Source organism: Athene noctua, chromosome 20 (genome assembly GCF_965140245.1).
Source record: "Athene noctua chromosome 20, bAthNoc1.hap1.1, whole genome shotgun sequence".
In the NCBI taxonomy this organism is placed as follows: domain Eukaryota; kingdom Metazoa; phylum Chordata; class Aves; order Strigiformes; family Strigidae; genus Athene; species Athene noctua.
This window is the reverse complement of record NC_134056.1, coordinates 10,594,302-10,618,785: the sequence shown is the minus strand read 5'-3', so window position 1 is coordinate 10,618,785 and position 24,484 is coordinate 10,594,302. Positions and strand designations below refer to the sequence as shown.

At 47.2% G+C, this 24,484-nt stretch overlaps 1 protein-coding gene across 8 annotated transcripts in view; it reads left to right on the top strand.

Annotated features, from left to right (window-relative positions):
* The window catches only part of EHMT1 (euchromatic histone lysine methyltransferase 1), a 123,101-nt gene that overhangs the window by 96,547 nt on the left and 2,070 nt on the right, over positions 1-24,484 (top strand). For all 8 annotated transcript variants that reach the window (XM_074923356.1, XM_074923355.1, XM_074923358.1 and 5 more), the window contains 14 exons: positions 57-221; positions 726-808; positions 2,119-2,225; positions 4,171-4,293; positions 6,947-7,048; positions 7,792-7,896; positions 10,538-10,692; positions 11,496-11,663; positions 12,043-12,187; positions 13,162-13,239; positions 14,431-14,546; positions 16,797-16,883; positions 21,286-21,364; positions 24,200-24,375. In XM_074923356.1, coding sequence (XP_074779457.1) covers positions 57-221; positions 726-808; positions 2,119-2,225; positions 4,171-4,293; positions 6,947-7,048; positions 7,792-7,896; positions 10,538-10,692; positions 11,496-11,663; positions 12,043-12,187; positions 13,162-13,239; positions 14,431-14,546; positions 16,797-16,883; positions 21,286-21,364; positions 24,200-24,375 — 1,689 coding nt within the window. The remainder of the gene's footprint in view (positions 1-56; positions 222-725; positions 809-2,118; positions 2,226-4,170; positions 4,294-6,946; positions 7,049-7,791; positions 7,897-10,537; positions 10,693-11,495; positions 11,664-12,042; positions 12,188-13,161; positions 13,240-14,430; positions 14,547-16,796; positions 16,884-21,285; positions 21,365-24,199; positions 24,376-24,484) is intronic.

The following is a 24,484-nucleotide window of genomic DNA, read 5'->3' as shown; positions in this document are numbered from 1 at the left end:
ACTGTTGTGTATTTTTAATGGTTGTGCTTTGGCTGTCTCTCATTTTTTCTCTTCAGTGGCGCTGGGATGCGGTTGTCAGAGGAAGACAAGCCAGAAAGTTCAGCTACTGAGGGGTTTGACATGGCAGGGTCTTCAGTTTTTCCAAAGCCTACTACTAGCCTGGCCCAGGGACCAGTTAAAGAAACGCTGGAAAGTGCCCTGATTGCCCTGGACTCTGAAAAGTAAGATGACTGCTGGGTCTCTCCAGTTCCCAGCAAAGTTACTTAACCTAGACAAAACTGAGATTTAGCTTCTCTGGATTTTGGTCCCACTGAGACTTTTTTTTGTTCACTTCAGTCATTTGTCACCCTAACAGATTACTGATTCAGGAGAATATTTATAGCTCTAAATGTCTTACTGATTGCCTGGAGGATTTAGTTTTTCACTGGTCCTGCAACTGCAGCTGTAACTACTAGGAGTTCCTACTTACAGTAGTAAGACCCAGAATTTCTTGATGAGTGACACTGAATAGATATGGCCCTCATTAGAGCAAGGCTGTCTGTGGTTGGAGTGGGAAGTTTTAAGACCTCCTTGTGATGACTTGTTCTTGTGTTTTGCTGGCACTCTGGAGCTGTACCATAGGAACAGACTTCGTTGTGCAGATGGGGTAGCAGTGGGGTGGGGTGAAATGCCAAGGAGTGTTCTTCAGTGAGTATTAATTATGCCTCTTTCCCTCACTCCTGCAGACCCAAGAAGTTACGGTTCCATCCAAAGCAGTTGTACTTCTCTGCGAGGCAAGGAGAGCTACAAAAAGTCCTGCTTATGTTGGGTAGGTTGCTCCTTCCCAGGACATTGCATGTCTGGCAGTACTCCCAGCTCCTGCCAGGCAGTTGCCAGAGTCCAGTTCCCAGCATGGCAGCACGTCATATTCCCCACTGCCCCTTGTGAGTGGAGCTGGAGGAGAAAGCCACTTTTGCAAGTGATGTGTCATTGGAAATGGCTTCATCTGTCTGTGCAATGTGGACCTGCTCCCAACTTGTTTCTGCATTTGGGCACGGTTTTATCCAGAGAAGCTGTTTCTGTGTCCAGATGAGCTACACATGATTTTTCCAGTCCAACAGAACTCTTCCTCTCTGTGGAATGGGCTAGTTAGGTATTTGCATCCAGTGGAGAGGTAAAAAGATGGAAGTTGGCTGAAGCCGAGACTCATCAGCAAGAGAGCAGAAAGGAAGAGCCCTTCAATACACAGGATTTGTTTCGAGGGTACATAGTTGTCTGTCATCGGATGACTTTGAGCTACTGAGCTTGTTTTTACTAACAAATGTTCCTGAGGAATCTCCCCGTTTGAAGGACACAGTGTTTCCTTGGGATCATTTCCTTTCCACTCCAGTGCTTTGCAGTACATTTTTGGACGCTTTCTGTTCTTTTCATTTATCAGATTCTTTTTTTTTAGTCCAGCAAGTGTTAGCTTCATTGTTCATGTCTTCAATAGCACAAAAATGTTATTCATTGATATTTAACTACGGCCTCATCATATGCAACATGTTATCATGCCCAGACATCTTTGTCTGGCTGTCATCATCATCTGTCAGTCTTTGCACAGCTGTGAGAATCTCTGGCCAGATATGGAGCTTGTGTTAGTTGGAGAAGCTCCATCCACTTTGTAGCCCTGTGTTTGCAGGAATGCAACGAGGATCACTAATACTAATTGCAGTTAACAGTGATGAAACAAAAAGGCCAGGTAGTACTGACTCTTTGGTGTTTCCAACCTCTGAGCTTAAACAAAGCCTTTTTTTTTTTTCTTTTTATCCTTGTGTAGCATTTGTTGGTCTTGCTGTATACTGAGAGGTGATGAACTGTGAATCTGAGGGAGATGGCCTATGTAGAAATTGTAATGCCTTAAAGGTATTAAGTTCCGTGGTGTTTCTGAGGCTCTTGGTTTGAGGGCTGTTGTGTATTGAATGTCCATGGGACAACCCTGAGAGCTTTCTGGCTTGAATGTGTAGTGAGTTGTGAGAAGGGCTGAGGATGGACTGGGAACCTATCCTTTAAAAGCCTTTAGTTGAGACCTGGTTCTCCTGTTACGCTTTTCTCTAATCTGTAAATTGTGCTTGAAAGCATCTGTGCTCTGTTTTTCAGTGGATGGAATTGACCCTAATTTTAAAATGGAGCATCAGAGTAAGAGAACCCCTCTCCATGCTGCTGCCGAGTCTGGCCACGTGGACATCTGCCATATGCTGATTCAGGTCTGTCTCCACTTATATTCTTCTGTACAAGCAATTTTCTGTGGTTTTTGGTCTTCTGCCCCACATGGCTAAAGCACTTCTGTAAATCAGCACTGAAACATCCCTCATAAAAAATTCCTCATTCTCAGGGTTTGCTGAGGGAGGAGTGGTGGACAGGTCTTAGAGGACATGACTGAAGCTGTCTCTCAGCGGTTCTCCAAGCAGGCTTTACTGTCTGGGCAGTGAGCATGGGAAGCTTCGACGTAGGACACTGTGGAGCATATGGGAGCCCATATGCCCGGGCACACCCTGCAGAGCCGTGTGCTGCCAGATGTGCCAGCAGGGCTGACCGCTGGCACTTGGCCACTGACCTGCACGCTGCTGCCAAGTTGCTCTTTGTAACGAAGGCAGGTAGGCGCTGGAGCCTGGAAGCTAGCAGACTCTGTCTTCCTTTCTGTCAAAACCTGAGTAACTCCAGCAGGATTTTCCTCTGCAGTGTAAATGTCCCACACGTGAAAAGGAGAGAAGGAAAGATGCAAGTTTGGCTTATTGCCTGAGATTTGGGTTATAATGGAGGGAAGATGGATAAAGACATAGGGATGCTCTCATTGAACCTGCTCCAAAATGATACAAATAAAAAAGGCTTGAAAAAGTTACAGTTTTTCTTTTTTGTACTGACATACATCATCTGGAGTGACTGGAAGTATGTTTTGTTTACCCTGTGTGACTGGGAAAACTTAAGGGGCTTTTGAGAAATCAGCATTGCCATGTCTTTGAAAATGAGCCTGCTGGGACGTTGCAGTTCAGTGTCTGGAGTCAGAGGCTTTCAAAGTGCTGTTTGAAGATGCAGCTATGGGTCCACCCTGCTGCTCTCACTCACTCCGTGCACGTGAAGGCAATGGAATGACTTGTATGAGTAAAAGGAGCAAAATTTGTGAGTTACTACAAACAATCTGAATTGAGTATCAGTAGGGTTGGTTTGTTTCCAAAATCCTTCCTCTTGTTTCTTCCCTGATGTCTGGCTACTGCAGTAGCACAGTATTTGGCTGGGAATGTCCCCAGCTTGTTAAACTTGAAATGCCTCTTCTTTGGTCTGGTTTAAATAGCTTTAGCTATTTAAAAGCAATCAAAACAAATGCATTCAGTGGGAGGCACCTGGAAGCAATGGGGCCAACTTCTTGTGCCAGGTGAACCTGAGTCAGCATGTCGCTGCTGTAAACAGGTCTGTGCTTCACTCATATATGCATGTGTGGCCTGCCAAAAATTGTGCTGTCTCTGGGATCTTCTTTTTGTTTTTAAGTATTGGGTGGGCTACTGAGCCAAAGAGTTGAAGTAGGCAAGATACATGACACAGTAGTGATTTGGAAAAGAGTAAGATTTTGGTCCAAGGCTCTCCATGTTGACTGAACATATGCTCAGAGACCTTTGTAGAAATGTCACCGTTGACTTCAACAGGAATAGTTAGCCAATCTCCAGGATGTTTTTTTGCAGCTCCTACCTCTGTTGCAATCAGCAAGTTGTTCCCACTCCTTGTGACATTGGGAAGAGCTGGTTGGTTTTTTCATTGTGTCCATAAAATGTTAGACCAGGGAAAACAAAGCTGCTGGAAAAAGGAGGAGGATGATTTTTCCAAATGGATGCACAAACAATATCTAGAAAGTAGCAGTACAAAATCCAATAATAACAAGAGTTATTTAATACCAGCTGTTGGCTTATGCTCTAGTTACTGGCTGTAGAAGCTAGGAGAGGGGCAGGCAGCATGTGCTGCTTTATAAAAACAGGTGAAGTTGGACTGCCTTCTTTCCTGTTGTGGTTTTTTTTGGGTTTTTTTTTTTTTTTTACCCCTGCTTAATTCTGGCTAAATTTCAGGAAAAAAACTTGCTACTAAATCTCTACTCCCACATCCTCCCTCTGCTAACCAGCAGTGATTATAGCTGTCCTTGTATTTGCCTTGGTGTCTTAACAGGCTGGTGCTAACATAGACACCTGCTCTGAAGACCAGAGGACCCCACTGATGGAAGCAGCAGAAAACAACCATCTGGAAACTGTGAAATACCTAATCAAGGCTGGAGCACTAGTAGATCCTAAGGTAGCAGTGTATTCCTTATATTTTTCTCTTGAAGAAGCCTCTGTCCACCATTTATTTCTTGATATGTGTTAAGTCCTGGATGGAAGTGCACAGGCAGAGGGGAAGTGGACTTGCTTGTCTTGGGCACAGAGGCTTGGCAAGGCTGTGGTTGTTGGTAGTATTGTTTTCATGGTGCAGTGTCCTGGCTGTGAGCAGTCTGGGGCAAGTGCTGCCACTTGCTACATTAGTTTGTGGCACCAAACACAGAGGGTATTTGATTTCATACGGGGCCGTATGAAATCCATGACAATGTAAGGTTCTTCCTGGAATCCATTTCAGAAATTAACCACAATCTCTTTCACCACAATTTAAAGACCAAACAAGCCCAGGGAGGAAGATTTTCGGCTCATTGCAGGGAGGTGCGGTGGTCCCTTGACACACGTGGTTTGGGGCGGTGACTGAACAATGTCTGCTGGGAGAATTTTCTTCCATATTCTGGGAAGAAGTTTACAGGCTGACAAGTATTAGTTTCACAAATCCATTGCAGTGAATTTGGAGTTTGATTTCAGAGTTTCCTCCTCTAGACTCTTATAATGAGAATTTTGGGGTGACATTTTAAAATGGGTTGATAATTAGGTGCTTTCCAAGCCAGCAAAAATGACAGAGGAAGCTTTGCTTTCTGAAGGACTGATGTGTGGTTTCTTGCAGTCACGCTGCAGTGGCAAAATTGGACCCTATCTTTAAACTCTACCCTTTAATTTAAACAAATACAATAAAATGCAGCTGTCAGTTTGCCTTTAGTATGCTCTGGTTGCTTTGCAGTCTTGGAAAATATACAGATCATTTATTAGTCCCATAAATCAGATGCTATTTGGAGCACAGGAACCCTCCCCATGTCAACTTCTTATTGTTACAACCTGCTGCTGTTGGCGTGCTCCTCTGCTATTGCTGGGGAGTACGGCAGGGCCAGGATGCTCTTTTTGTGAAGGAGCTGGCAGGACCAGAAGAATTGCACAAGATATCAAGTGCTGCCCACCCTGAACCTTAAATGGATCCTTGGGAGCCTGGCTCTGAGCTGGAAAGGGGGAAAGGACAGGACAGGCACATGTAGATTTATGCTGGCCACTGTCACAAGTGTCTTGGAGCAATCCAAACATCTCTCACCTGATTTATCCCTGTGGAAGAGAAAAAAGGGGTTTTTTTGCTTCTAAAGGTAAAGGAAAGGAAAAAAATCCTGAGCTTGCAAAAGCAAATTAGATGCCTGAGATCACGTCTGAAGTCTAGACTAGTTTATTATGTTAATTAGTTTCTTGCACCAGATTAGTCATCTTTTTGAAAGCAGCAACATTGCAGTTTAAAATCAGCTCCAGTGATTTCAATGAGAAATCTGGACATTAACTGCTGCAGGCGGATGCCAAGCCTGCCCAGCCCAGCCCTGCAGGTCTGCGGGGCCGAGGGGGTACTGAGGACAGTGGTGGGGTGGGTGGGGGCTTCTCAGGCCCCAGAGTGAAGCTGTTGGTCCTGTTAATAGGATGTAAAAGCCCCACTCAAAACCTGCAGAAACTTTGTATTAAAATATGTCTGCTCTCCATAGGGCTGAGAAGCTGCACTTGGCTCATGCTTATCTAAGGGGAAAGCTGTGGCATTATTCAGATGTGACAGGCACTTACGGAGGTGTAGAAACCTCACCTTTACCCCAAGAAGCCCACACAGTGTAATCCCTGACCGTAGACGTCCCATCCTTGCTTGGAGGGTTGCTCCCTAGCCCTGTGCCACATTCTCCGCTCAGCTCCATCCAAAAGCCCTCACCTCCGATGTTGCTTCCAGGGGTTTAGCTGGAAGGAGTCATTTTGGTTTTCAGTCTTTCATTTCCTCCTCCTTATTTCCTGGTCTCTGGGCCTTGCTCTGTGCTAAACTCTTGGGATATAAATGCCTGATAAAAATCAAGCTCCAGCCGCTGAGATCCTTGGTGTTAGTGTGGGAGTGTCTCCGCCATGACTCACAGCCTGTCCATCTCCACCAGATCCTGTATTCTCATCTCCCAAAGGCATTTTTCCTTTCAACCTTCATGGGTTTTTTTTTATTTCCTATCTCAGCAGATGGCTGCAGGCATGCTGGAGACTTGGTCTCCCAGGAGGCTTCTAGCCCTTGTGCAGGACCCCCCTTTGCCCTGCTGCCAGGTGCTGGAATAAGGCCTTGTGCTAATAAAACACATCATAAGAACTGTATAAATGGAGCATTTGAGATTGAGACAAGGATGCTTTTCTGATGTAACATGCAAGCTCTGCCTCTGCAAGGGATTTCTGCTTCCTGTTGGCTCTCAGCACATGGAGAATGGTTGGAGAGGGTCTGTTGGGGAAGGGGAACATCAGTCTGTGAGGGTTTGGGGCTGGTACCTTCCCGAGGCTTTGCAGAGGCATCTCTTTATGTAGCCTTTGCATTCTCAGTCTCCTACTCTGCATGGGTTGCACCTCTGAGCTTTGTGTAAAGCTCCCTCTACTCAGTGCTGGTGTTGGTCGTTTCTGCTCTCTCCCCTCCTGGTAGTGGGCTGGGTGCTTTTGGAGTAGTCCTCTGTGAAATTCTCTGGTGTTCCTGAGCATCACTGGTGTCATGCAGATATGGGAAATGCTGGGAAGGGATGTCCCCTGAGTGCTTGTTCTGTGGTTGTGTCCAGGACGCAGAGGGCTCCACGTGTCTGCACTTGGCTGCCAAGAAGGGGCACTATGACATTGTTCAGTACCTCCTCTCCAACGGGAAGATGGATGTCAACTGCCAGGTGAGGCCTTTCTGCGAGGGGCAGGAGCTGCTTTGCGCAGGTCAGGGACCCAAGTTTCAGCAGCGTTCTGTCTGCACAGAGGTTACTCAGATAACAGTCCTGCTGCTGGGGGGCACCTGGAAAACATTACAGGGTGAGAGTGCCATGGGCATCCCGGTCTGCCAGAGAAGGCAATCCCCTCCACTGACCTCATGGAAACTTTCCTTCTCCGTGCCTCCATTTGCAACTTCTTCTTGACCCTGAATTTGCTGGTGGAGCCTGTTGCTCAAGGGTGTTACTGTGCCCCTCCTAGCCGGGGGGTGCTGGGATCATGGACATGCTGTGGGATGGGTCAAGCCTGACACTCGCCATCCCAGAGCTTATCCATTGCCACAGGGTGAGGCAGCACTGCTTTGGGGTTCCTCCTTCTGGGGGAGGGCCAGCTCCCCCAGGCTTCTCAGGGAGCTTTTGTAAGAACTTTTACATGAGCTGGGTGTTTGTTGTGCCTTTTGGACAGTCATGCCCAAACTCCAGCCTAATGAGGTGTGTTGGTTCCAGTCACTCTGGGCTCTGCAGGACCCTGAGGGACCTCTCCCTGCAGCAGCATAGATACAAGGAGAGTGATGAGACAGACCTGGGGAGGGAAGGGATCTGTGGCTCCCAGGCCAAGGTGCTCCCTGCTGTGGCTGCCAAGGGGTTTGTGAAGCCAGCAGGAGACCAACTTGCCCATTCTGCGTGTCTCACCCTTTCCTTTCCCTCCTCAGGACGACGGAGGCTGGACGCCGATGATCTGGGCCACCGAGTACAAGCATATTGAGCTTGTGAAGCTGCTGCTTGCGAAGGGATCAGACATCAACATCCGTGACAATGTAAGGTTCTTCCTGGAATCTATTTCAGAAATTAACCACAATTTCTTTAACCACAATTTAAAGACCAAACAAGCCCAGGGAGGCAGATTCTGGGCTCAGTGCAGGGAGGTGCGGTGGTCCCTTGACACAGGTGGTTTGGGGCAGTGACTGAACAGTGTCTGCTGGGAGAATTTTCCATTCTGGGAAGAAGTTTACAGGCTGACAAGAAGTCCCTTTTCCTCCAGCTTTTCCAGCATAGCCCATAAGGATGCTGTACGTAATATTGCAGGCAGCTCTGTGCCTTGCTGCTTCTAATCCACCTGGGTCTACTGTGCTGCCACCGGGCAGATCCCCCTTGAGTCCAGACTTACCTGGTCTGCACTGGTCACAGGCCAGTGTGCACTGGGCATGGTTTAGGGGCATCCTGTGTGCCTTTTGAGGAGCATAAGCTTGTGCTCATGTTTTCTGGATAGATTGGGCAGATGCTCTGCCAGCAAGTACTACAAGCCTGGGTTTTCTTAGTCATAACAGGCATGTAGCCACCAATGTGGACAGAGTGTGCCCAGGCTGGCAGCTCAGCGTGCTGGAGCTGGCTCTTGGCCTGCTCTTCACCTCTGTAAATCCTGCTCGAGTGGGATGTACTCTGTACTTGTGTCCCTGGGAGCTCCGTGGGCCCAGCAGCGCTATGTATCTGGCTGTGCCAGCCAGTTTCACAGGGATTTTCAAGTAAACAGAGAAGATACAAGCGAGATGCTGTCTCCTTTTCTCGCCAGTCATCTATGTTTCTGTTCAGGAGACTCATTATATCAATACTGCTCCTTTTTTTCTTAATAGTATGTTTTTATTTTTTCCTTTTTGTCTCTAAGGATACTGAAACCCCAGAAGTACCTGCAACTCAAGCTTGAGTGTGAACTGTGATGCAATGAGCTACTCCAGGCTTTGGCCCGTAGATGTGAGATAGTTTGATAAACGAAGGTTAACTGGCTTCACTGCTTTCTGCCCAGAGGTGTTGCAGTGAAGTACCTACCCTGCCGTCAGTTCACACTCTAGCATGCCTCATGGCAGGGTATTTTCTTGTCCAAGGCTCCTAGTGCTTTTTTAATGCAGGGGATATAAGCAGCTGGTTTGTATTTGTCTCCCTAAACTCTTTGGTTTGTGTCTTGGGTGCTAGCAGGGGTAGGTGTTGGCATCCTTGTCTTACGGGTCTTAGAAAGATCCAGGTGTTGCTGTGGAGTCACCATCCCCAGTCTGAAAGCCCCTTCTCGGTAGGAGCCTCATTTCTTTGGTAGCTTAAATAGTTCCCAGGCAGGCCCGGATCTGATACTGCTCCTAAAAGCAGAAGTCAAGGTGAGAGAGGGGGCTTTTTGGGTTGTTACACCGCTTCAGAGCCCTAGAGTCCGAGCAAAACTGACTTGTTTGATCTGTCACAGAAGCCTGTTGGCTGTTACAAGATCACACATTAAATGATGAAAATCAAATCAGCTCAGTCAACAATTTACTTGAAAGAAAAGTATCCTCTTAGCAGATGTATGTGTTGCATATCTGTTACTGTACCTTCGTTCAGTGTCTCCTGATTGCAGTCGTTAAGAAGCAATGTCACTTGTGCTGGGAAACATCATACTCAGCGAGAAATGCTTTTGATTGTAATTATGCTGCTGTTAGGCAGTAGCCGATGCAAGGCAAAGTAGCGAGTTTAGGTGTCTGTAACCTGTCTGAGCAGCAGCATGTGCTGTGCAATTGACAGGATTAATTTTTTTCTGTAGATTGGTATGTGATGTGATTAGGGTTTTTATTTCTAGATGTTACCATAATGGGAGACAGAATCCATATAGAAAAAGGTCTCCCCACTCCCTAGTGTATGTTAATAGCCTCCCCATTTAAGGAAGGATCTAAGTTAATTTGCAATGACTAAAAGATGTGCTTTATTTTTGCTTTACAAAGGAAAAAGAAAAGTTAGGTGATCATTGCTATCATTGCACTGTTGTAATCGATGTCTTTAGAGCTTGTCATGGGGAAGGGTTCGAAGTGTGCTGCAAATTGCACTGTAACAGAAAACAAGAGTATCATCGCTTAAAATATCTCCATCCCAATTCAGCTATTTCTAGTGCTGCTAGTGAGAGATGAGTACATACAGTATTTAAGAGATGCCTGAAGTCTGATTGATTGCTTTACCTGTGGCTCGTGGTTCACTTTCTAGCACCTTCATATACCCTATAGCTTGTGCTGTGCTCTTTTTCTCTTTAATTTTGTAGCACTGGGAGATGTGCTAGCTTCCCTGTCTGTCTGGGCTGGGGAAGATCAGCTTCTAGCCTTTTCCAGCATGTTTGTTCATGTCTGTCACCTCTCTGGTGGATTGATCCAGATTGTTTTGTGCCTTAGAGACAGACGATTTGCCTGTGTCTATAAGGAAGGCGATGGACCGCTTTGTGTGCAGCCTCCCCGTCTCTGGTGTGCGGAGGCGGCTGGAGTGAGAACTCCCTGTTTGTCTGCGTGGAGATTTCCCTGCCCATCCTGGCAGTCGCAGCCAGAAGGAACAATGTAGGGAAGGAGACTGCTAGCCACATGTTGCATGCTGCAGGTGTAGAGCTGAGGATGGTGAAGTCCCAAAGCGATCGGGTTTTAATGCACTAAACAGCCTCTACTCTGTTGTCTTTCCCTCCAGGAGGAAAATATTTGTTTGCACTGGGCTGCTTTTTCTGGCTGTGTTGACATAGCAGAGATACTGTTGGCTGCTAAGTGTGATTTACATGCAGTGAATATTCACGGGGACTCACCCCTGCATATTGCAGCCAGAGAGAACCGCTACGAGTGTGTCGTGTAAGTACGGCTCCAGCCCTGCCACTTCTCTCCTTTCCCCTGGCCACTCCTTCCTATCTGGGTGCTGGCTGGCAATCTCCGGAGATCCTTTGAAATACCTTTGGCATTTAAGCACAGACCAAAACTGGGATGGAGGTCTTGTTTCTCCATTGCCTTGCTCCTCGGGGCAGTGGGTCTGAAATATCAGAGCTGGTGTAAAAAAGATGAGAAAATGTGGAGTGGTCTTGGAGTCTCTGGCAGAGGACCTGAGGGGCTGTGCTCAGCCTGAGCTTCCCACCAGAAAGGCATCAGGCATCTTTGATTAAAACTTTTATTTTTTTCACAACTAGCATGGCATAATAATGGTAACAGGGCTTTTCCTTCATCACTGCTGTGAATAAGGTCATCATGTGTAGTCACCAGAAGCTGGTGAGTATAAGCAAGGGCCAAGTCCAATGCTAGTTTCCCGTAGGACTCTTCCGTTTCCAGCCTACTCTTCCCACCCCATATCTTTCCCCGCCAGAAAGAGTTTCAAGCCTGTGTGAAGTTAGGCTGGTACCAGCAAGGTACCTGTCATGCCTGAAGCAAGGTGGGGTTTGCCCGGAGCTCTCGTGAGTGCCTAGAGCTCCAGTCTGTGGCTTCTGCCAGCGCCTTCACGTAGAAGGATTCACTGAACCATACTTAATAAAGAAAACTCAGGTGATTATTCACTACTACAGACACTTCCTTGTCCCTTGAGGGCTGGCTGGAGGATATGATTCAGCTCATTTTCCCCTTGCGCAGTTTCTCTTGGGGGTTGCTTATCCTTTCTTGCTGTTTTGCAGTCTCTTTCTTTCCCGTGGCTCGGATGTCACTTTAAAGAACAAGGAGGGTGAGACTCCACTCCAGTGCTCCAGCCTTAACTCTCAGGTCTGGGTGGCCCTACAGATGAACAAGACTCTCAAAGAATCATCCACTGACAAGCCTGCCCAGATAGAGAAGGTCGTGAGCAGGTGAGAATACAGCTGGCTTTGCTTGTGGGTCATGAAATAGAGCCCTTTCACGGGGAATGCTGGGGGCCTGGTTTAAGAAAGGACCGTAAGTGCATGCTTAGCTTTTTAAACTGGTGTGAAGGTCAGTTTGAGCTTAGCAAAAACTAAGCACATGCTGATTCAGACCATGGTTTGTAAATTCATTCTCTGAATGGAAATATTCAAAGAACAATCTGTAAGGCAGGGTGGAAAAAAATGAACTCTGTTCTAGCCTGAATTGCTTTCAGGCTTTGAGTGCTTGTGATCAAAGACAGTAATTCTGCCCCAGGATGGCATTTGAATGGCCCCTTGTTCGGGGGGAGCTTTTCTTCTGTGACAATTGTCTTTCTCCCACTAACAGAGACATTGCCCGGGGTTATGAGCGGATCCCGATTCCCTGCGTCAATTCAGTGGACAGTGAGCCTTGTCCTAGCAACTACAAATATGTTTCGCAGAACTGTGTCACCTCCCCAATGGACATTGATAGAAACATCACTCATTTACAGGTGAGGGATTGTGTATATCCACATGTTTTTTCCTGTCCCGGTGTTTACATTCAGAGATGCTGCAGTGCACTGCACCTCAGAAGAAGTTTTGCATTCAAAATGAGGTTGTCTACCCCCAATATTGCCATCAGATTCCAGGTTGTAGTCCTGAACTGCAGTTCTTGCTCTAGGAGTTTGTTTTTCTTCATTTCCAAGACTTAAGCTAACCTCTGTGTTGAGCTGTGTGCTGTAGCATCAGTCATCTGGTGCTGGCTGATGTGGCTCCTGTTCACCCTTTTCCTCTGTTCTGTATCCGGAGAGTTAGTGAGTTGTTGGGAGACCTTCCTCGTGCTGTCTTCCTACTGACTGCAGCATCCTGGCCAAGGTCTGCACTGTGCTACTGGTAGTTCTCGCAGGGCCAGGTTGTGAAAGCAGAGGTGGGGGAAGCGTAGGGTGAGGGTGACCTGCCTCTGGTCACAACTCTCAGGAGGCTGAAGTGAAGGTCCCATGCCCAAGCCGTGTTGTGCAGCAGCTGGTGGTGGGACTGTGCTGGCTTGGGGAGCGCTGGGGAAGCAGCCAGCTGGAGCACCTGTGTGGGAAGAAGCAAGCAGCAGGGAAGGACTGAGACATCATGTTGCATCGTCTCCCAGCTCTGGTCCTTCCTTGAATTTTTCCTTGTCCTCAAGTGTGGAATACAGCTCATAGAGCATGGAGGAAGGTTAGTAACACAGGGGGACATCCTCTCATGAGAAACGAAGGTGGCTCTGTATGAGATCCTCTCCTGCAAGCCAGAGTCCTTCCGTTAACGTTCACTGCACACAGAAATAAATAATGCAGTAAAAATGCCACTGAACTGATGAGGCTGGTTATCTTTCTGGCTAACGAGCTGCAGCAGGAGGTGAAGACTTGTGCTTTCCTCTCTGAGCCAGTCACAGAAGTTGTTCTTTCAGTTGTGTGTGTGTGGTGTGGCATTAATCCCTTTTCTTATCTTCCAGTATTGTGTATGTATAGACGACTGCTCCTCCAGTAACTGCATGTGTGGCCAACTCAGTATGCGCTGCTGGTATGATAAGGTGAGGACACAGAACCTCCTGTTGGGTTAGAACAGTGTTTGCGAGCTGAACTTTGCACAATTCGGGATTTATAGTAGTACCTTAAAAACAGTTCCTTGCACAACTCCTCTACTTTTTGTTTTAAAATGCCTAAAGTTGTAGTCTCAGCTTTAAGCTCCAGGTGATAATAACAAAATGCATACTCAGGGAAGCTTTTCTAGTGTTATTTATTTGTGTTACTGTCATGCCAACTGAGCCATTAATTATACCCGTGTGACAGAGAGCACTTAATAATCCGTGCGTGAAATCAGCTTCCATTTCAGAGCAACACAGAAAATGCTATAATATGTAAACAAGGAAAGGGTAGTAGAGATTTTCTTTTTTTTTTCATGCTTTTATTTATTGTGATCCTTCTGGATGAAGGCAAAGTAAAGATGTTTTAACTGCAACACTGCCAGAAGCCTGGTTTGGTTTGGGTAAGGACGCTTCAGTCCTCCAGGGAGGTTTTGAGGTTAATATTTGGACAGGTTCTGCTAAGATCAGAAGTTCTGTGAATCTCTGCATGTTTCTCCCAGGGGGAATATTGGCATCTTTCTTTCCTTTGTAGCCATTTTATTTACGCATTAATAGGTGATTACATCTTTCAAGCCTTAAAAGCCAAATTTGTTAAATATGATGAACTGCGTCTGTCACTTCCTTAATCCTACACAGTTGGTAAATAATGGAATTGTAGCTTTTTGGGAAGTACTGTTTGGGAAGATAATGTGGTGTATTGAAAAATTTGGGTGTACTGGCCTTGTACTCTGGAAGTTTAGGCTTTATTCCAGAGACAGACTAAGCATCTGCTTCTCCCCTCCAGCACTACAAAATGATAATAGTGATGATGCACACCGTTTTTTTGCACAGCACTGTAAGATTTTTATTTTTTTTTTGTGGTGAGTAGGGTGATGCCAGGCAGCAAAAATCTAGACAGTCTCTTGCTGTTTGTCAGCTGTCAGTGATACCGGTGAGTTTGCCACTGTTGGGTAGAGCAAAACCACTGCAGAAGCTGAGGTCTGATGCTGGTTTTGGGGAGGTCAGGGCATGCCTCCACCTTGGGGTTCTCTGGCCTGTTTCTACACTCAGGGGAATTTCTGCTCTTGGCCTGCCTCTGGTTTGGAGGGGTCACAAGAACAGACAACTAACCCACTCTTGAATGCCTTTCCTCTTCAGGACGGCCGACTCCTGCCTGAATTCAACATGGCTGAGCCACCACTGATCTTTGAGTGTAATCACGCGTGCTCGTGCTGGCGAACCTGTAGGAACCGGGTGGTGCAGAACGGGCTCAGGTGAGAAGGAGGATCTAAATGCAGCTTATCTTGGCAAGACCAACACTAAACTCATGAGCTTTCTGGCTCTCTAGTTTTGCTCACCCGTAAACCCACAAAACCCCAGGAATTCCCGAGATGAGACAGAAGTTGGGGCAGGTGCCACTGCAGAGTGGTGGGATGCAAATGGGTTCCTGTGTGGTGCCGGTGGGAATGAAGCAGCAGGGCGTTGATGAGCCCAGTTAATATTTGCACTCTGCCCCCGTTGCCATCACATGGGAACTGTGGCGTTCTTTCATCAGCTCAACCATAAAATATATAAATGGTTTGTGGGTTTGCATGAACAGCCTATATGTAACTTCTGAGGTGGAGATCTGTGAAGAAAATAACAGCAACAGAAACTGCAAAGCCTTAATTTAGAAGATCTTGTAAGTTAGCAGTCTATATTAGAAATATAGGCCAGCGTGCCCAGACTTGGCTGCTTAAAATTTCCAACTTATTGGCATGAGTCCTCCTGAATCAGATACCTGAATACCTGTTGGCCTCAGCACTGCAGATTAGGATTAATATTAGGATTTTGGTGCCAGCCTAAAAATGTAAATGTCTTGTTTTGGACCTCTGCTATGAAGAAGTTTGCCACTGCACTAAGTTCAAAGGAATTCCACTGGAAAAAAAATACTTTTGAAAATTTTTTGTAGTACTGACAAAACTTCTTTTGCAAGCTTTGTAGTTTCAGTGACATTTTGCAATGTTAAAAATAAGTAAGGAAAAAGCTCGATGTGTTTCCACAGAACTTTACCTCTCTCTGGTTTTTGCTGCCAAGCTCCAGAGCTCCGGTGTCTATGTGGGTGTTTATTTAGGAGCTGTTGCTTTTGCATTTTTGCCTTGCTAAAGTGTTTCTCTGAAAGACTGGAAGGGTTGGAAACCCAGCCATGAGTTTGGGAGAGCAGCTTTGTTGGGAAGCTGGCGGTAGGGTCGGATGCTTGGTAGAGCTGTGCACGAGGTCCCTGGGGAGATGGTGGTGGAAACCTCCTGCATTTGGGCTGCAGTGTGACACATGGGTGCTCCCACTCCACTTTCAGTGCTTCCTTTATCAGATTTGCTCCAAATTAACTCCGCTCGGCAGCACATATGTTTCCATCTGTCAGGCTGACCCACCTCAGCTGGGAAGCTGAGATCGGAGGCTAAACCTGAGCTTGGCTCTCTGCTCTGCTGTGATGGACGAGGCAAAACATGGGGGAGCTTCCCCCAGCCTGAAATACAGTGTTATAACCAGAGTGATTGTTCTCGTGAAGTCATGTTTAGCCCTGGTGAAGGCTCCAGGGGCTGTGAGCAAACATGAGAATATGCACAGCCCCTGGTTTGAGCTGACAGTGCAAAGAGGGAATGGGTGGGTGAAGAGGAGAGAAGTACTGGAAAAAGCAACAGTGTGAAGTTAAGGTGAGCATCGGATTTCTCTTTATTCCAATAACAGCATTGCTGAGAGTGGGTTTTTGTTCCCTCAGGGACGGAGCAAACCTTCCCTAGCCCTGGAGAATGTTCATCCTGCACTTAACTCAAGTTCTGGCTGAGCAGGAGGCAGAATGACTTACAGGATTGTTTCTCTGCCTATAAACTCCATCAGTAAAATTCCACAGAGCAGCTATTACACCAAGAAGTTTCAAGTTGCAGCGTTTCTTCCTTGTCTTTCAGCCAGGGAGCTGGATATGATAGAGTTGCTAAATGCACTGGCCTCAGCAGAGGGCAAAGGGATTGGAGCACTTAGCTCAAGGTGTTAATTCACCGTAAACTCCCTGCCCCACCCCGCAGCACCCCTCCCTGCAGAGCTGCACCTTCCACCTTCCCTGCCTTCCCCTGAGCGCTGGGGGCGTGCATGGAAGGGAAAGGAAATGCTGCTGGTGGGATACTGGTGTCCCACGTGTAAATCCATGGCATAACCACACAGAGCATCCAGTCCCATACCCTCTTCCTCAGTCCCTAGGTGTGCACCTTGCAAGGTGCAGCTGGGCAGGGAGAAGAGGTTGATGGGTGCCTGTCCCTTGTCCCCAGGCAGTTTCCATCCCAGCATCTGCCCACGTGCTCAGAGCAGCCGTGGGAGTGGAGCGTACCCACAGCGGTGGCAGCGTGAGAACTGGGGGGGTTGAATATTGAAATCAACTCTGAGTTTGTGGTGGTGGAAGGTTGCTGGATGTTTTGCTTATCTCTCTATGAAAATTCGTTGTTTTTCTGTGGAGTGCTGCCACTAACATGGCTTCCTTTCCTCTTTTCCAGGACTCGATTGCAGCTTTATCGGACACAAAAGATGGGCTGGGGTGTGCGAACGATGCAAGACATTCCACTGGGAACCTTTGTGTGCGAGTAAGTTGTTCAGCTTTCATTAGCTCATGCAAACACATGGCTTCCCAAGGGCCGGGAGGGTTTGCTCCTCTCTAAGGAGAGATTTTCACAGAAATATAACTGACATCGAGCTGAGCTGCTTGTCCTCAGTCAGAGGTTTCCTGACTCCATGTCCTGCGGTTTGTCCTTTTCCTCATAGCGTGGAGCTTTCTCCACCCCTCTCCGTCTTGCTGGTTTATATTCTCAGCTCTCTTACCCCTCTGATACACAAGTGATGGGGGAAGAATGCATTTGGGTTGTGCTGCAGATATGCTCAACTCATGTGTTCACCATGGATATGGTCACTTAAGGCCAAGGCAATTTGAAACAACTTTTTTATATCAGATCTTTTCTGCTTCAGTACTGACTTCTCAAGAGGCTTTCCAGTGTCAGAGCTCTCAGTCTTTAGTCTGATTCAGCAAAACAGTGAAGCACTTGGTGTTAAGCACATGTTTCGGCGCTGATTCGATAAAGTACTTGAGAACAAAAATGTTCAGACTTATGGCAAGTGAAAAAACTGCCATTGAACCCCACAGTTTTTAGGCTTTAAAGTGGTATATGTACTTTATTAAAAATTTTGGAAAGTGTTTTCTTCATTGCAATACCACAGTGAGTGAAGACCTTCTAAATAAGGCTGGACTTGTGCCCTTCATGAAAATAGGTGATGGAGTTTTTTAGTTTTTTAGAACCAGTTATTGATGTTTTATAGAATTGGGGCAGGGGATTAAGTAAAATTATGGCAGAATTTAAAAAAAAAAAAAAAAAAAAAAGGAAGAGAAGAATCTGCAGTGAATTGGCCAAGTATTTCTTCCATGTTAGGAGCTGCCAAATGATAAAATGTTTTTTTCAGAGGTAAAGGTTGAAACTGCAATTTGTGGGGAGTATCTCAAGTCTGTCTGCAGGTGGGGCTTCCTGTTAAGTACGAAAGGTCTTGGTGTCCTTGTTCAGGATCCGGAGATGAGCCAGAGCCTGGGAGCAAACAGCTCCCAAACAAAAAAGGCACCAATTTAACTAAATCCTAATGGCATGCTAATACGCAAGAGGAATAAGCAGGGGGGACCAGGCAGCCCAAGGAAACGGAGGATAAGTAACACAGACAGACACATTGTGCAGCACATCAGAGCTGATAGGGTTTGGATACCACAACCACACTAACTCTTCCCTCCACCCTTGCCAGGAGCTGCTGACACTGTTTCAGTGGTAGGCACTATCTTCTTCATTATCTAAATGAGCTGCATACTAAAAATTAGAGCTAATTTATGTCTTGCCTGTACATGTTCCTCCTTGTCCCCATCACGCACACATGTTATTTACTCAGCTCACCAGCTCCAGTCCTTCTCTCCTCCCCTAGCCAGCTGCACTGCTGTCCTTCCTGTGAGTCTTTACGTGCAACCTATAGACTTGTTTTCTTCTTTTCCTCCTCTCTGGCAAAGAAGCCCCTGTGCTGGCAGTGCTCAGGGCCTGCTTGAACACAGCAGCTCCAAGGATTGGCTCTTGTGGAAGAGCATTTTGCATTAAATGTCTGGATTAGAGCCCTGAGCAAGTTGTCTCTTTGTACAGGGGTTATTACTCTGCTTTGGAAGGATGATAATTGTATTGGTGTAAGGGTGACTTCTGTTCCATAATTTTTCACATATACCTGTAGGGGGGGGGCAAATCTGGAGTAGTTCTCACAACGCTTTTATTTTGCAAAACTCTTCTGGTCCTGACTCTTTCTGTGTGTAAATGCCTTTCTTACACACATACTGCTTTTCGGCCTGCTCCATACTTCAGACACCTTTCAACTTCTCTCTGTAATCACTCCAAAAATGTTTTTCCTTTCTGTTTCTGCTTGCAGGCAGCCCCTCTGGCAGCCCGCAGCAGCTTCTGCAGGGAGCGTTTAGCAGTGCTCGGAGCAGTTTGGCAGCTGGGAATGAGGCTTGGCCAGCGCGGTGGCCAGCCGCCCTCCCACTGTCATCACCAAGATTCCCCAGACGCTTCAGCTGCCCCAGACCCTTCAGCTGCTCCAGAGCCTCCAACTAATGGCCTCCAGTACCTTCAGCGTGGTCCTGGAAGCATCAGCTTAGTGAGGAAGGAAGCAGCAGTGTCAGCCTCCCTGCCCTGCTGGGCTCCCATGGAGTTTTTAGGCTTTTCTGCTCGCAGATGCTCAGGAACATGCTCGTGTGCAGATTTCTCGCTGACCTCCAAATTTGTCACTGCTTAGAAGTGGCTGTTGCTCACCCCGTCCTGACATTGCTGTGGGTTGTTCTGAATCTGCTCTGTTCGTGGTTGGTTGGTAGGTAGTGTAGCTGCTCATTCTGGAAGTGGCACAGCTGGTTAAGGGCTTTTGCTGGAGAGGCTCTGAATTAGTGGGATGCAGAAACCAGAGGTTTGTGAGAATCTGGTCTTTTCCTTTCACTGCACGTCCATTATGTGGTTTTCAGATATTTTGTTTCTGTACAAAACAGTGATGTTCTAATAACATTCCATCTGCCTCGAACCAGGTATTTTAGCCACACCTTCAGCCAGAGAAGCCCCAGGTGTCCCGTCCCCCATACGCTGTGGAAAACACTTGAGCCTGTGCTAGAGACTTCTTGTTGCTCTTGATTTTTGCATGGAGTGTGCTCTGATCTTGCAATGATGAGTGGCAGTGTAAAGCTCTGAAGTGTAGTCACTTGCCATCAGCATGCTGAGAAGAAAGATGCTGGCTTGACTTTGGGAGTTCTTAAATGAAGAGGCTGATGCTCCTGCTCTTTTTTGGATAGGAACGTCTCTTGCACATCTTTCCATAACTTTGGACATTGGAAGTGTGGGAACCATTTGTATCTTTAAGCAGTGCTGGAAAAGAATTGAGTTACAGGAATAGTCTTTAAAGAAACAACAAACCAACAGTTTTTAATTAATTGTGTTTTCTTGTTTCACTGAGTTGTAAACCTGAAGTGGCTGTCCCTGAGCAGAGTGCCTCTCCATGCAGCATTATTCAGCTTTTTCTCAGCTTCTGCTGACTGCCGTGCCATGCTACAGCAATTTCTCTCCCTTTCTGGCCATCATCTTCCTATCGCTTTAGGTCACTGACGAGCGTGTGATTTCCAGTAATGCCGCAGCCTTATGGGAGCACTTAATAAATAACAAGATGCAGTGGGGGCAAACAGGAAGATCACACGCGGTGGCAGCCTCCTGCTCTGGCAGCTCAACTTGCCAGATCACTCAGATTTGGGAACTGCAGCCAAGCGATCCCTTGTCACGGAGCACGGGGGTTCTCTCCAGGTTAATGTTTCGTGGCTCTCCTCTTCCCCAGCCCTGGAGTTAAATGCTGCCTTGAGCCACGGGGGGAGATGGGTACGGCTGGTTAACCCTTCAGAAATGCCTTGAGAGCTGCGGAGGAATGATGTGATTGTGGCTGCTGATCGTGGAAGTCTCCATTGATGCTGTGAAGAATATTTACTCATATTGTGAATTCTTTGCTTATAGTTAGTGTTGTATTGCAGGGCAGGAAGACTTACATACCAGAATCCACTGTGCTGTTGTCATATCCTCCCTGTGACTCAGTTCCTTTCCTGTTGTGTCTCTCCCTTTGATTGCAAGCAGGGCAGGGCAGGAAATGTTGAACCTTGACAGTCCAAAGCTCTCTAAGATGGAGACAGGGAGACAAATATGGGGACACCAGTGCAGTGAGAACTCCTGCAACAAGGGGGTTTGCATCAAAACCAGCATCTGTCTGGGTGAGAAAGGTGGTACGTGTGTTTAGTCCTTCTCAGCAAGCCGGGCCAAGCAGTGCTTGGAGTGCTTGGAGGACCTGGTTGTAATCCGCCTTGCACCTGCTTTTGCAACAAGGTGGTTGTTACTGGGATCACAGCTCTGCTTTGAGGGGGATTGCGAAAGAAGCCTAGATCCTTCCAGGGATCCTGCCAGGTTAGGTTAGAGCTAAAACTTTTAAAACAAAACTTTTTAATGTAGGTAGCTTATCTAATCAGTCAAAATACCCTGGAAAATACAGGAAGGACAGAGACAAATATTTTTCTTTCAGATGTAAACAGCACAAGCACTGCAGTGGTGTATAGGAGAGCCAGGGCGTAAGTCTGACCATGAACACAAGGAGAATTGGATTAATGTGTTGATCTTGGCCAACAGAGAGATTTGCAAAAGGAAGCATAGTCCTCAGGAAAAAGTGAATTTTGTTGAAAGTAAGACTCCATTTTTAATATTGAAAGTGTAGCCCTGAAAAGACGGAGTTTGGAGCCAGATTTTAGCTGTTGTAAGTTGGCAAAGCTCAGTTTGTCTGGGTGGCTCTGAGATGACCTGCGCTGCTAAGGCTGTATCCCTTTCTTTCCTGTTTCCCAGAAAGAGATGTTTAAACCCAAGCTTGTGTGAGCATCTTATTTCTGCCTTTCCTGTTTGTCCACAGGTACGTTGGTGAGCTGATATCTGATTCCGAGGCAGACGTCCGTGAAGAAGACTCCTACCTCTTCGACCTTGACAACAAGGTACTGTATCTGGAGGTGTCTAATGAGATAAACCCAAGGTCTTGCCTCTGAAAAAAAACAAAGAAAATGTTTGTCTCCATCTTGATGTACAGCATGATCTGAAAGCCTGCAAAGAGCAGAACTACACCCTCACTGCATTTTAGTCAAAATACAGAGCAGTTGAGGTAAGGCTTAGGGCTTGTTAAAATGGTAGGAGAGCCCAGCAGTGCTGGGGCACTGCGGTATGTACTGCCCACACCAGTTTTGATGCAAGATGCTCTTCTGTCAAAACTGTTTGGGCATCCTGAGTTCAGTTTTTGATACTCAAGTGAGTACATGCATGCTTGCAGCTGTGTTGACTGGCAGCTCCCTAAGTTTTTCATAAAAAAAATGAGCTGGAATACTGAAGAAAAAAATAATGTACACTTATAAAGGGATCCATCAGATACTGTGGCAGGTACTTGAGGCTTGTTCTGCTGGTAGTTATCCTGCACTGCTCTGTGGAGGGTTTTCTCAGAGCAGAAATCTTGCTTTGAAAAGTGTGATCTAAAGCTTTTAAGCAAGATCATCCCTTCAGACTTCCCTTGGGAAAGGAGAAGAGGAGAAAGGTGAGCTGAGGACTCAGAGGAGTGGGGTGGCTTCCAAGGAAGGCTGTAAAACAGTCTTTTTTCTATCATCAGCTAGTTGTGACAAAGGAGCTTTGCTTTATTTTTTTTCCTTTTTTATTTTTAAAGTGACACACATTCAACAACTGAAAAAAGGTAAGTAACAAGTCTTGTAGTCAGTCTGAAAACAGTGGGGTCAGACAGTAATTAAGAAATTGAAAAGCAGCGGGGACTTCAGCTAGGTTTGTGCATTTATGAGCAAAAGCCTACCTGGGCCTTGCCTTGCCTTTAGGTTAGCCCCTGGCCAACTGCCTTGAGGCTCTTGTGAAGCCTTCTGTGAAGCAAAGAGGGAGACCTAAATACAGGCATAAGCATCATCTTTTTTCGGGGTGTCTTCGAAGTGGAGCATCTGTAGAAAACCAGGTGCCAGGTCATGGAGTGATCATTAGAAGCAGCCTGTCGGGTTGGGCGGAGGAGGGCAGGGCAGAGCCACCCGGGTCTTGTGGCCTCCCGAGAGATGGGAAGTCACTAAGGGTGTGAACCCCAACCCTGGGAGGGGCAGCCCTGGGGTCCTAGTGTGTCTCGGAGGAGCAGCCTGAATGGGCTTGTGCTGTAGTGAGAGTGGTTGGGTCGTCATTTCTGTGGTCCCTGTTCCTTGAGTTGTCCCTCCAGGCCGGGTGCGTGGTGAGTCGCTCCGTGTGCCAGGTTCTGCCGGCACATCCCATTCCGTGTTTGAAAGAGGGCAAACATCAGAGAGCCAAAACTCACTGCCGTTGCTGGGTTCCCGGGAGGAAGACATAGCACAACAGATGCTCCCTGAGCTTCCACTGGTTAAAGAGATGGTTTTCTCGTCTCTGTACTAGAGAGATGGAAAAAGCCATGCTATTTCTGGGACAGACCGAGTTGAGTTCTAGCTGCTGTGGGTGCTTTCTGTTCGCGTTCAGCCGCCCCTTTCCCACGCGCGGGCTCATGCTCTGCAGTCCTTGCTCGCACACTTGGCCCTGCTGTGAGGAGAGGCAGCGGTTAGGGCTGCATGCTGACCCCAGCCTGCCTGCAGGCCAGAAGGGCTTCCTCCGGGCAGCCTCCCTTCTGAGAAACCCCAGGGCCTTCCCACTCTTGAGAGGGAAACTCATCTCACCCCGGAGCAGGTTCACAGTTTCTCCTTTTCCTCTCTGGTTGCCACTGTGTGGCTCTTAGTTCCCAGTACCCTCCCAGCAAGGTGGGAAGCAGTTTGCTTTTGACTTGTCCTCCTCAGTAGCTTTGCAGTGAGGACGCTGCCCGTGTTGGTCAAGGCAGCAGGCTCCTTTCTTGAAGATGTGTTCATCTTGACTTGCGTGGTGGAGAGCTCAGATCCTTCCAGATGGTCACTAGATGTGCTAGTGGGTGATGTTGTCCTCACCAGCCATGGCATTTCCATGGATGCAAGTGAGGGGGTGATGAGAATTACAATTGAAATTAGAGCTGGTAACACTGTGTGATAAGGACCGTGTGGGGTGACACCTCCCCCAGTCGTTGGGACATCATCCCTGGGCTTCTGCACCAGTTGGGTGGCGTGATCTGGCACAGCTCATCCATTAACAATTGCAAGGTGCTTGCCCAAAAGGGAGTTTGAGCACCGCTAATGGATCCTTTTGCTTTTGGCCTCTTTGCAACTGAAATTAGCTTCTGTAATTAAAGTCTCTGCTTTGCACAGTCATTCTCTGCTGGAATAAAAAATCCCTGAGGGGGGTTCTTTTATTTTCAAGGAAAACAAAATATTACTGCTCTCTGGGCTCTCTGGAAAGGGGATTTCTGTCTTCTCACTTTCACTTTTATCTGCAGAAACCCGTGTTTTCTCGAGGCTCTAGCTTTGTGTTTCCAAGCTGTCATGTTCGATTAGAGGACAGAACAGATGCCTGTTCCCCTATCCAGTGGCTTTGGTGTCTGCATCAGACATTATCCCTGGTCAAACTGGTGCTTTAGCAGAGCAGGGCTGGGGTGAGCTGCTGTGCCAGCCAGTATCAGGGGCATTTTATAAGGTCTTTGGGTTTGTGGGGGCACAGTGCCATGCAGAAAGCTGTATTTTCAGGGTAGTGTGTGTTCAGCTCTTTTAAACCCACAGGGGGTGTCCTGCCCACTGGTGGTTGTTCTTGAAGCTCTCTAGAGTATAAGTGGAATGACCAATAGTTTGGTCATTTGTTTTATTTAAAAGTAGCAGTAATAATACTAAACCCGACCTCATCTAATGAAAGATGCAACGTTTCTCTTCTAGGATGGAGAGGTGTACTGCATAGATGCCCGTTTCTATGGCAACATCAGCCGCTTTATAAACCACCTCTGTGAGCCAAACCTCATCCCGGTGCGAGTCTTCATGTCGCATCAGGACCTCCGCTTTCCCAGGATCGCCTTCTTCAGCACGAGGCATATAGAAGCCGGAGAAGAAATCGGGTGGGTGCTGTCCCCGGGGCTGCCCTTCCTGCGGGAGCCACCGCCTCGCTCGGGGAAGGGGGGAGTGCAGAGACGAGGGCTCTGCTGCTCCCGAGCTGCTTCACGACGT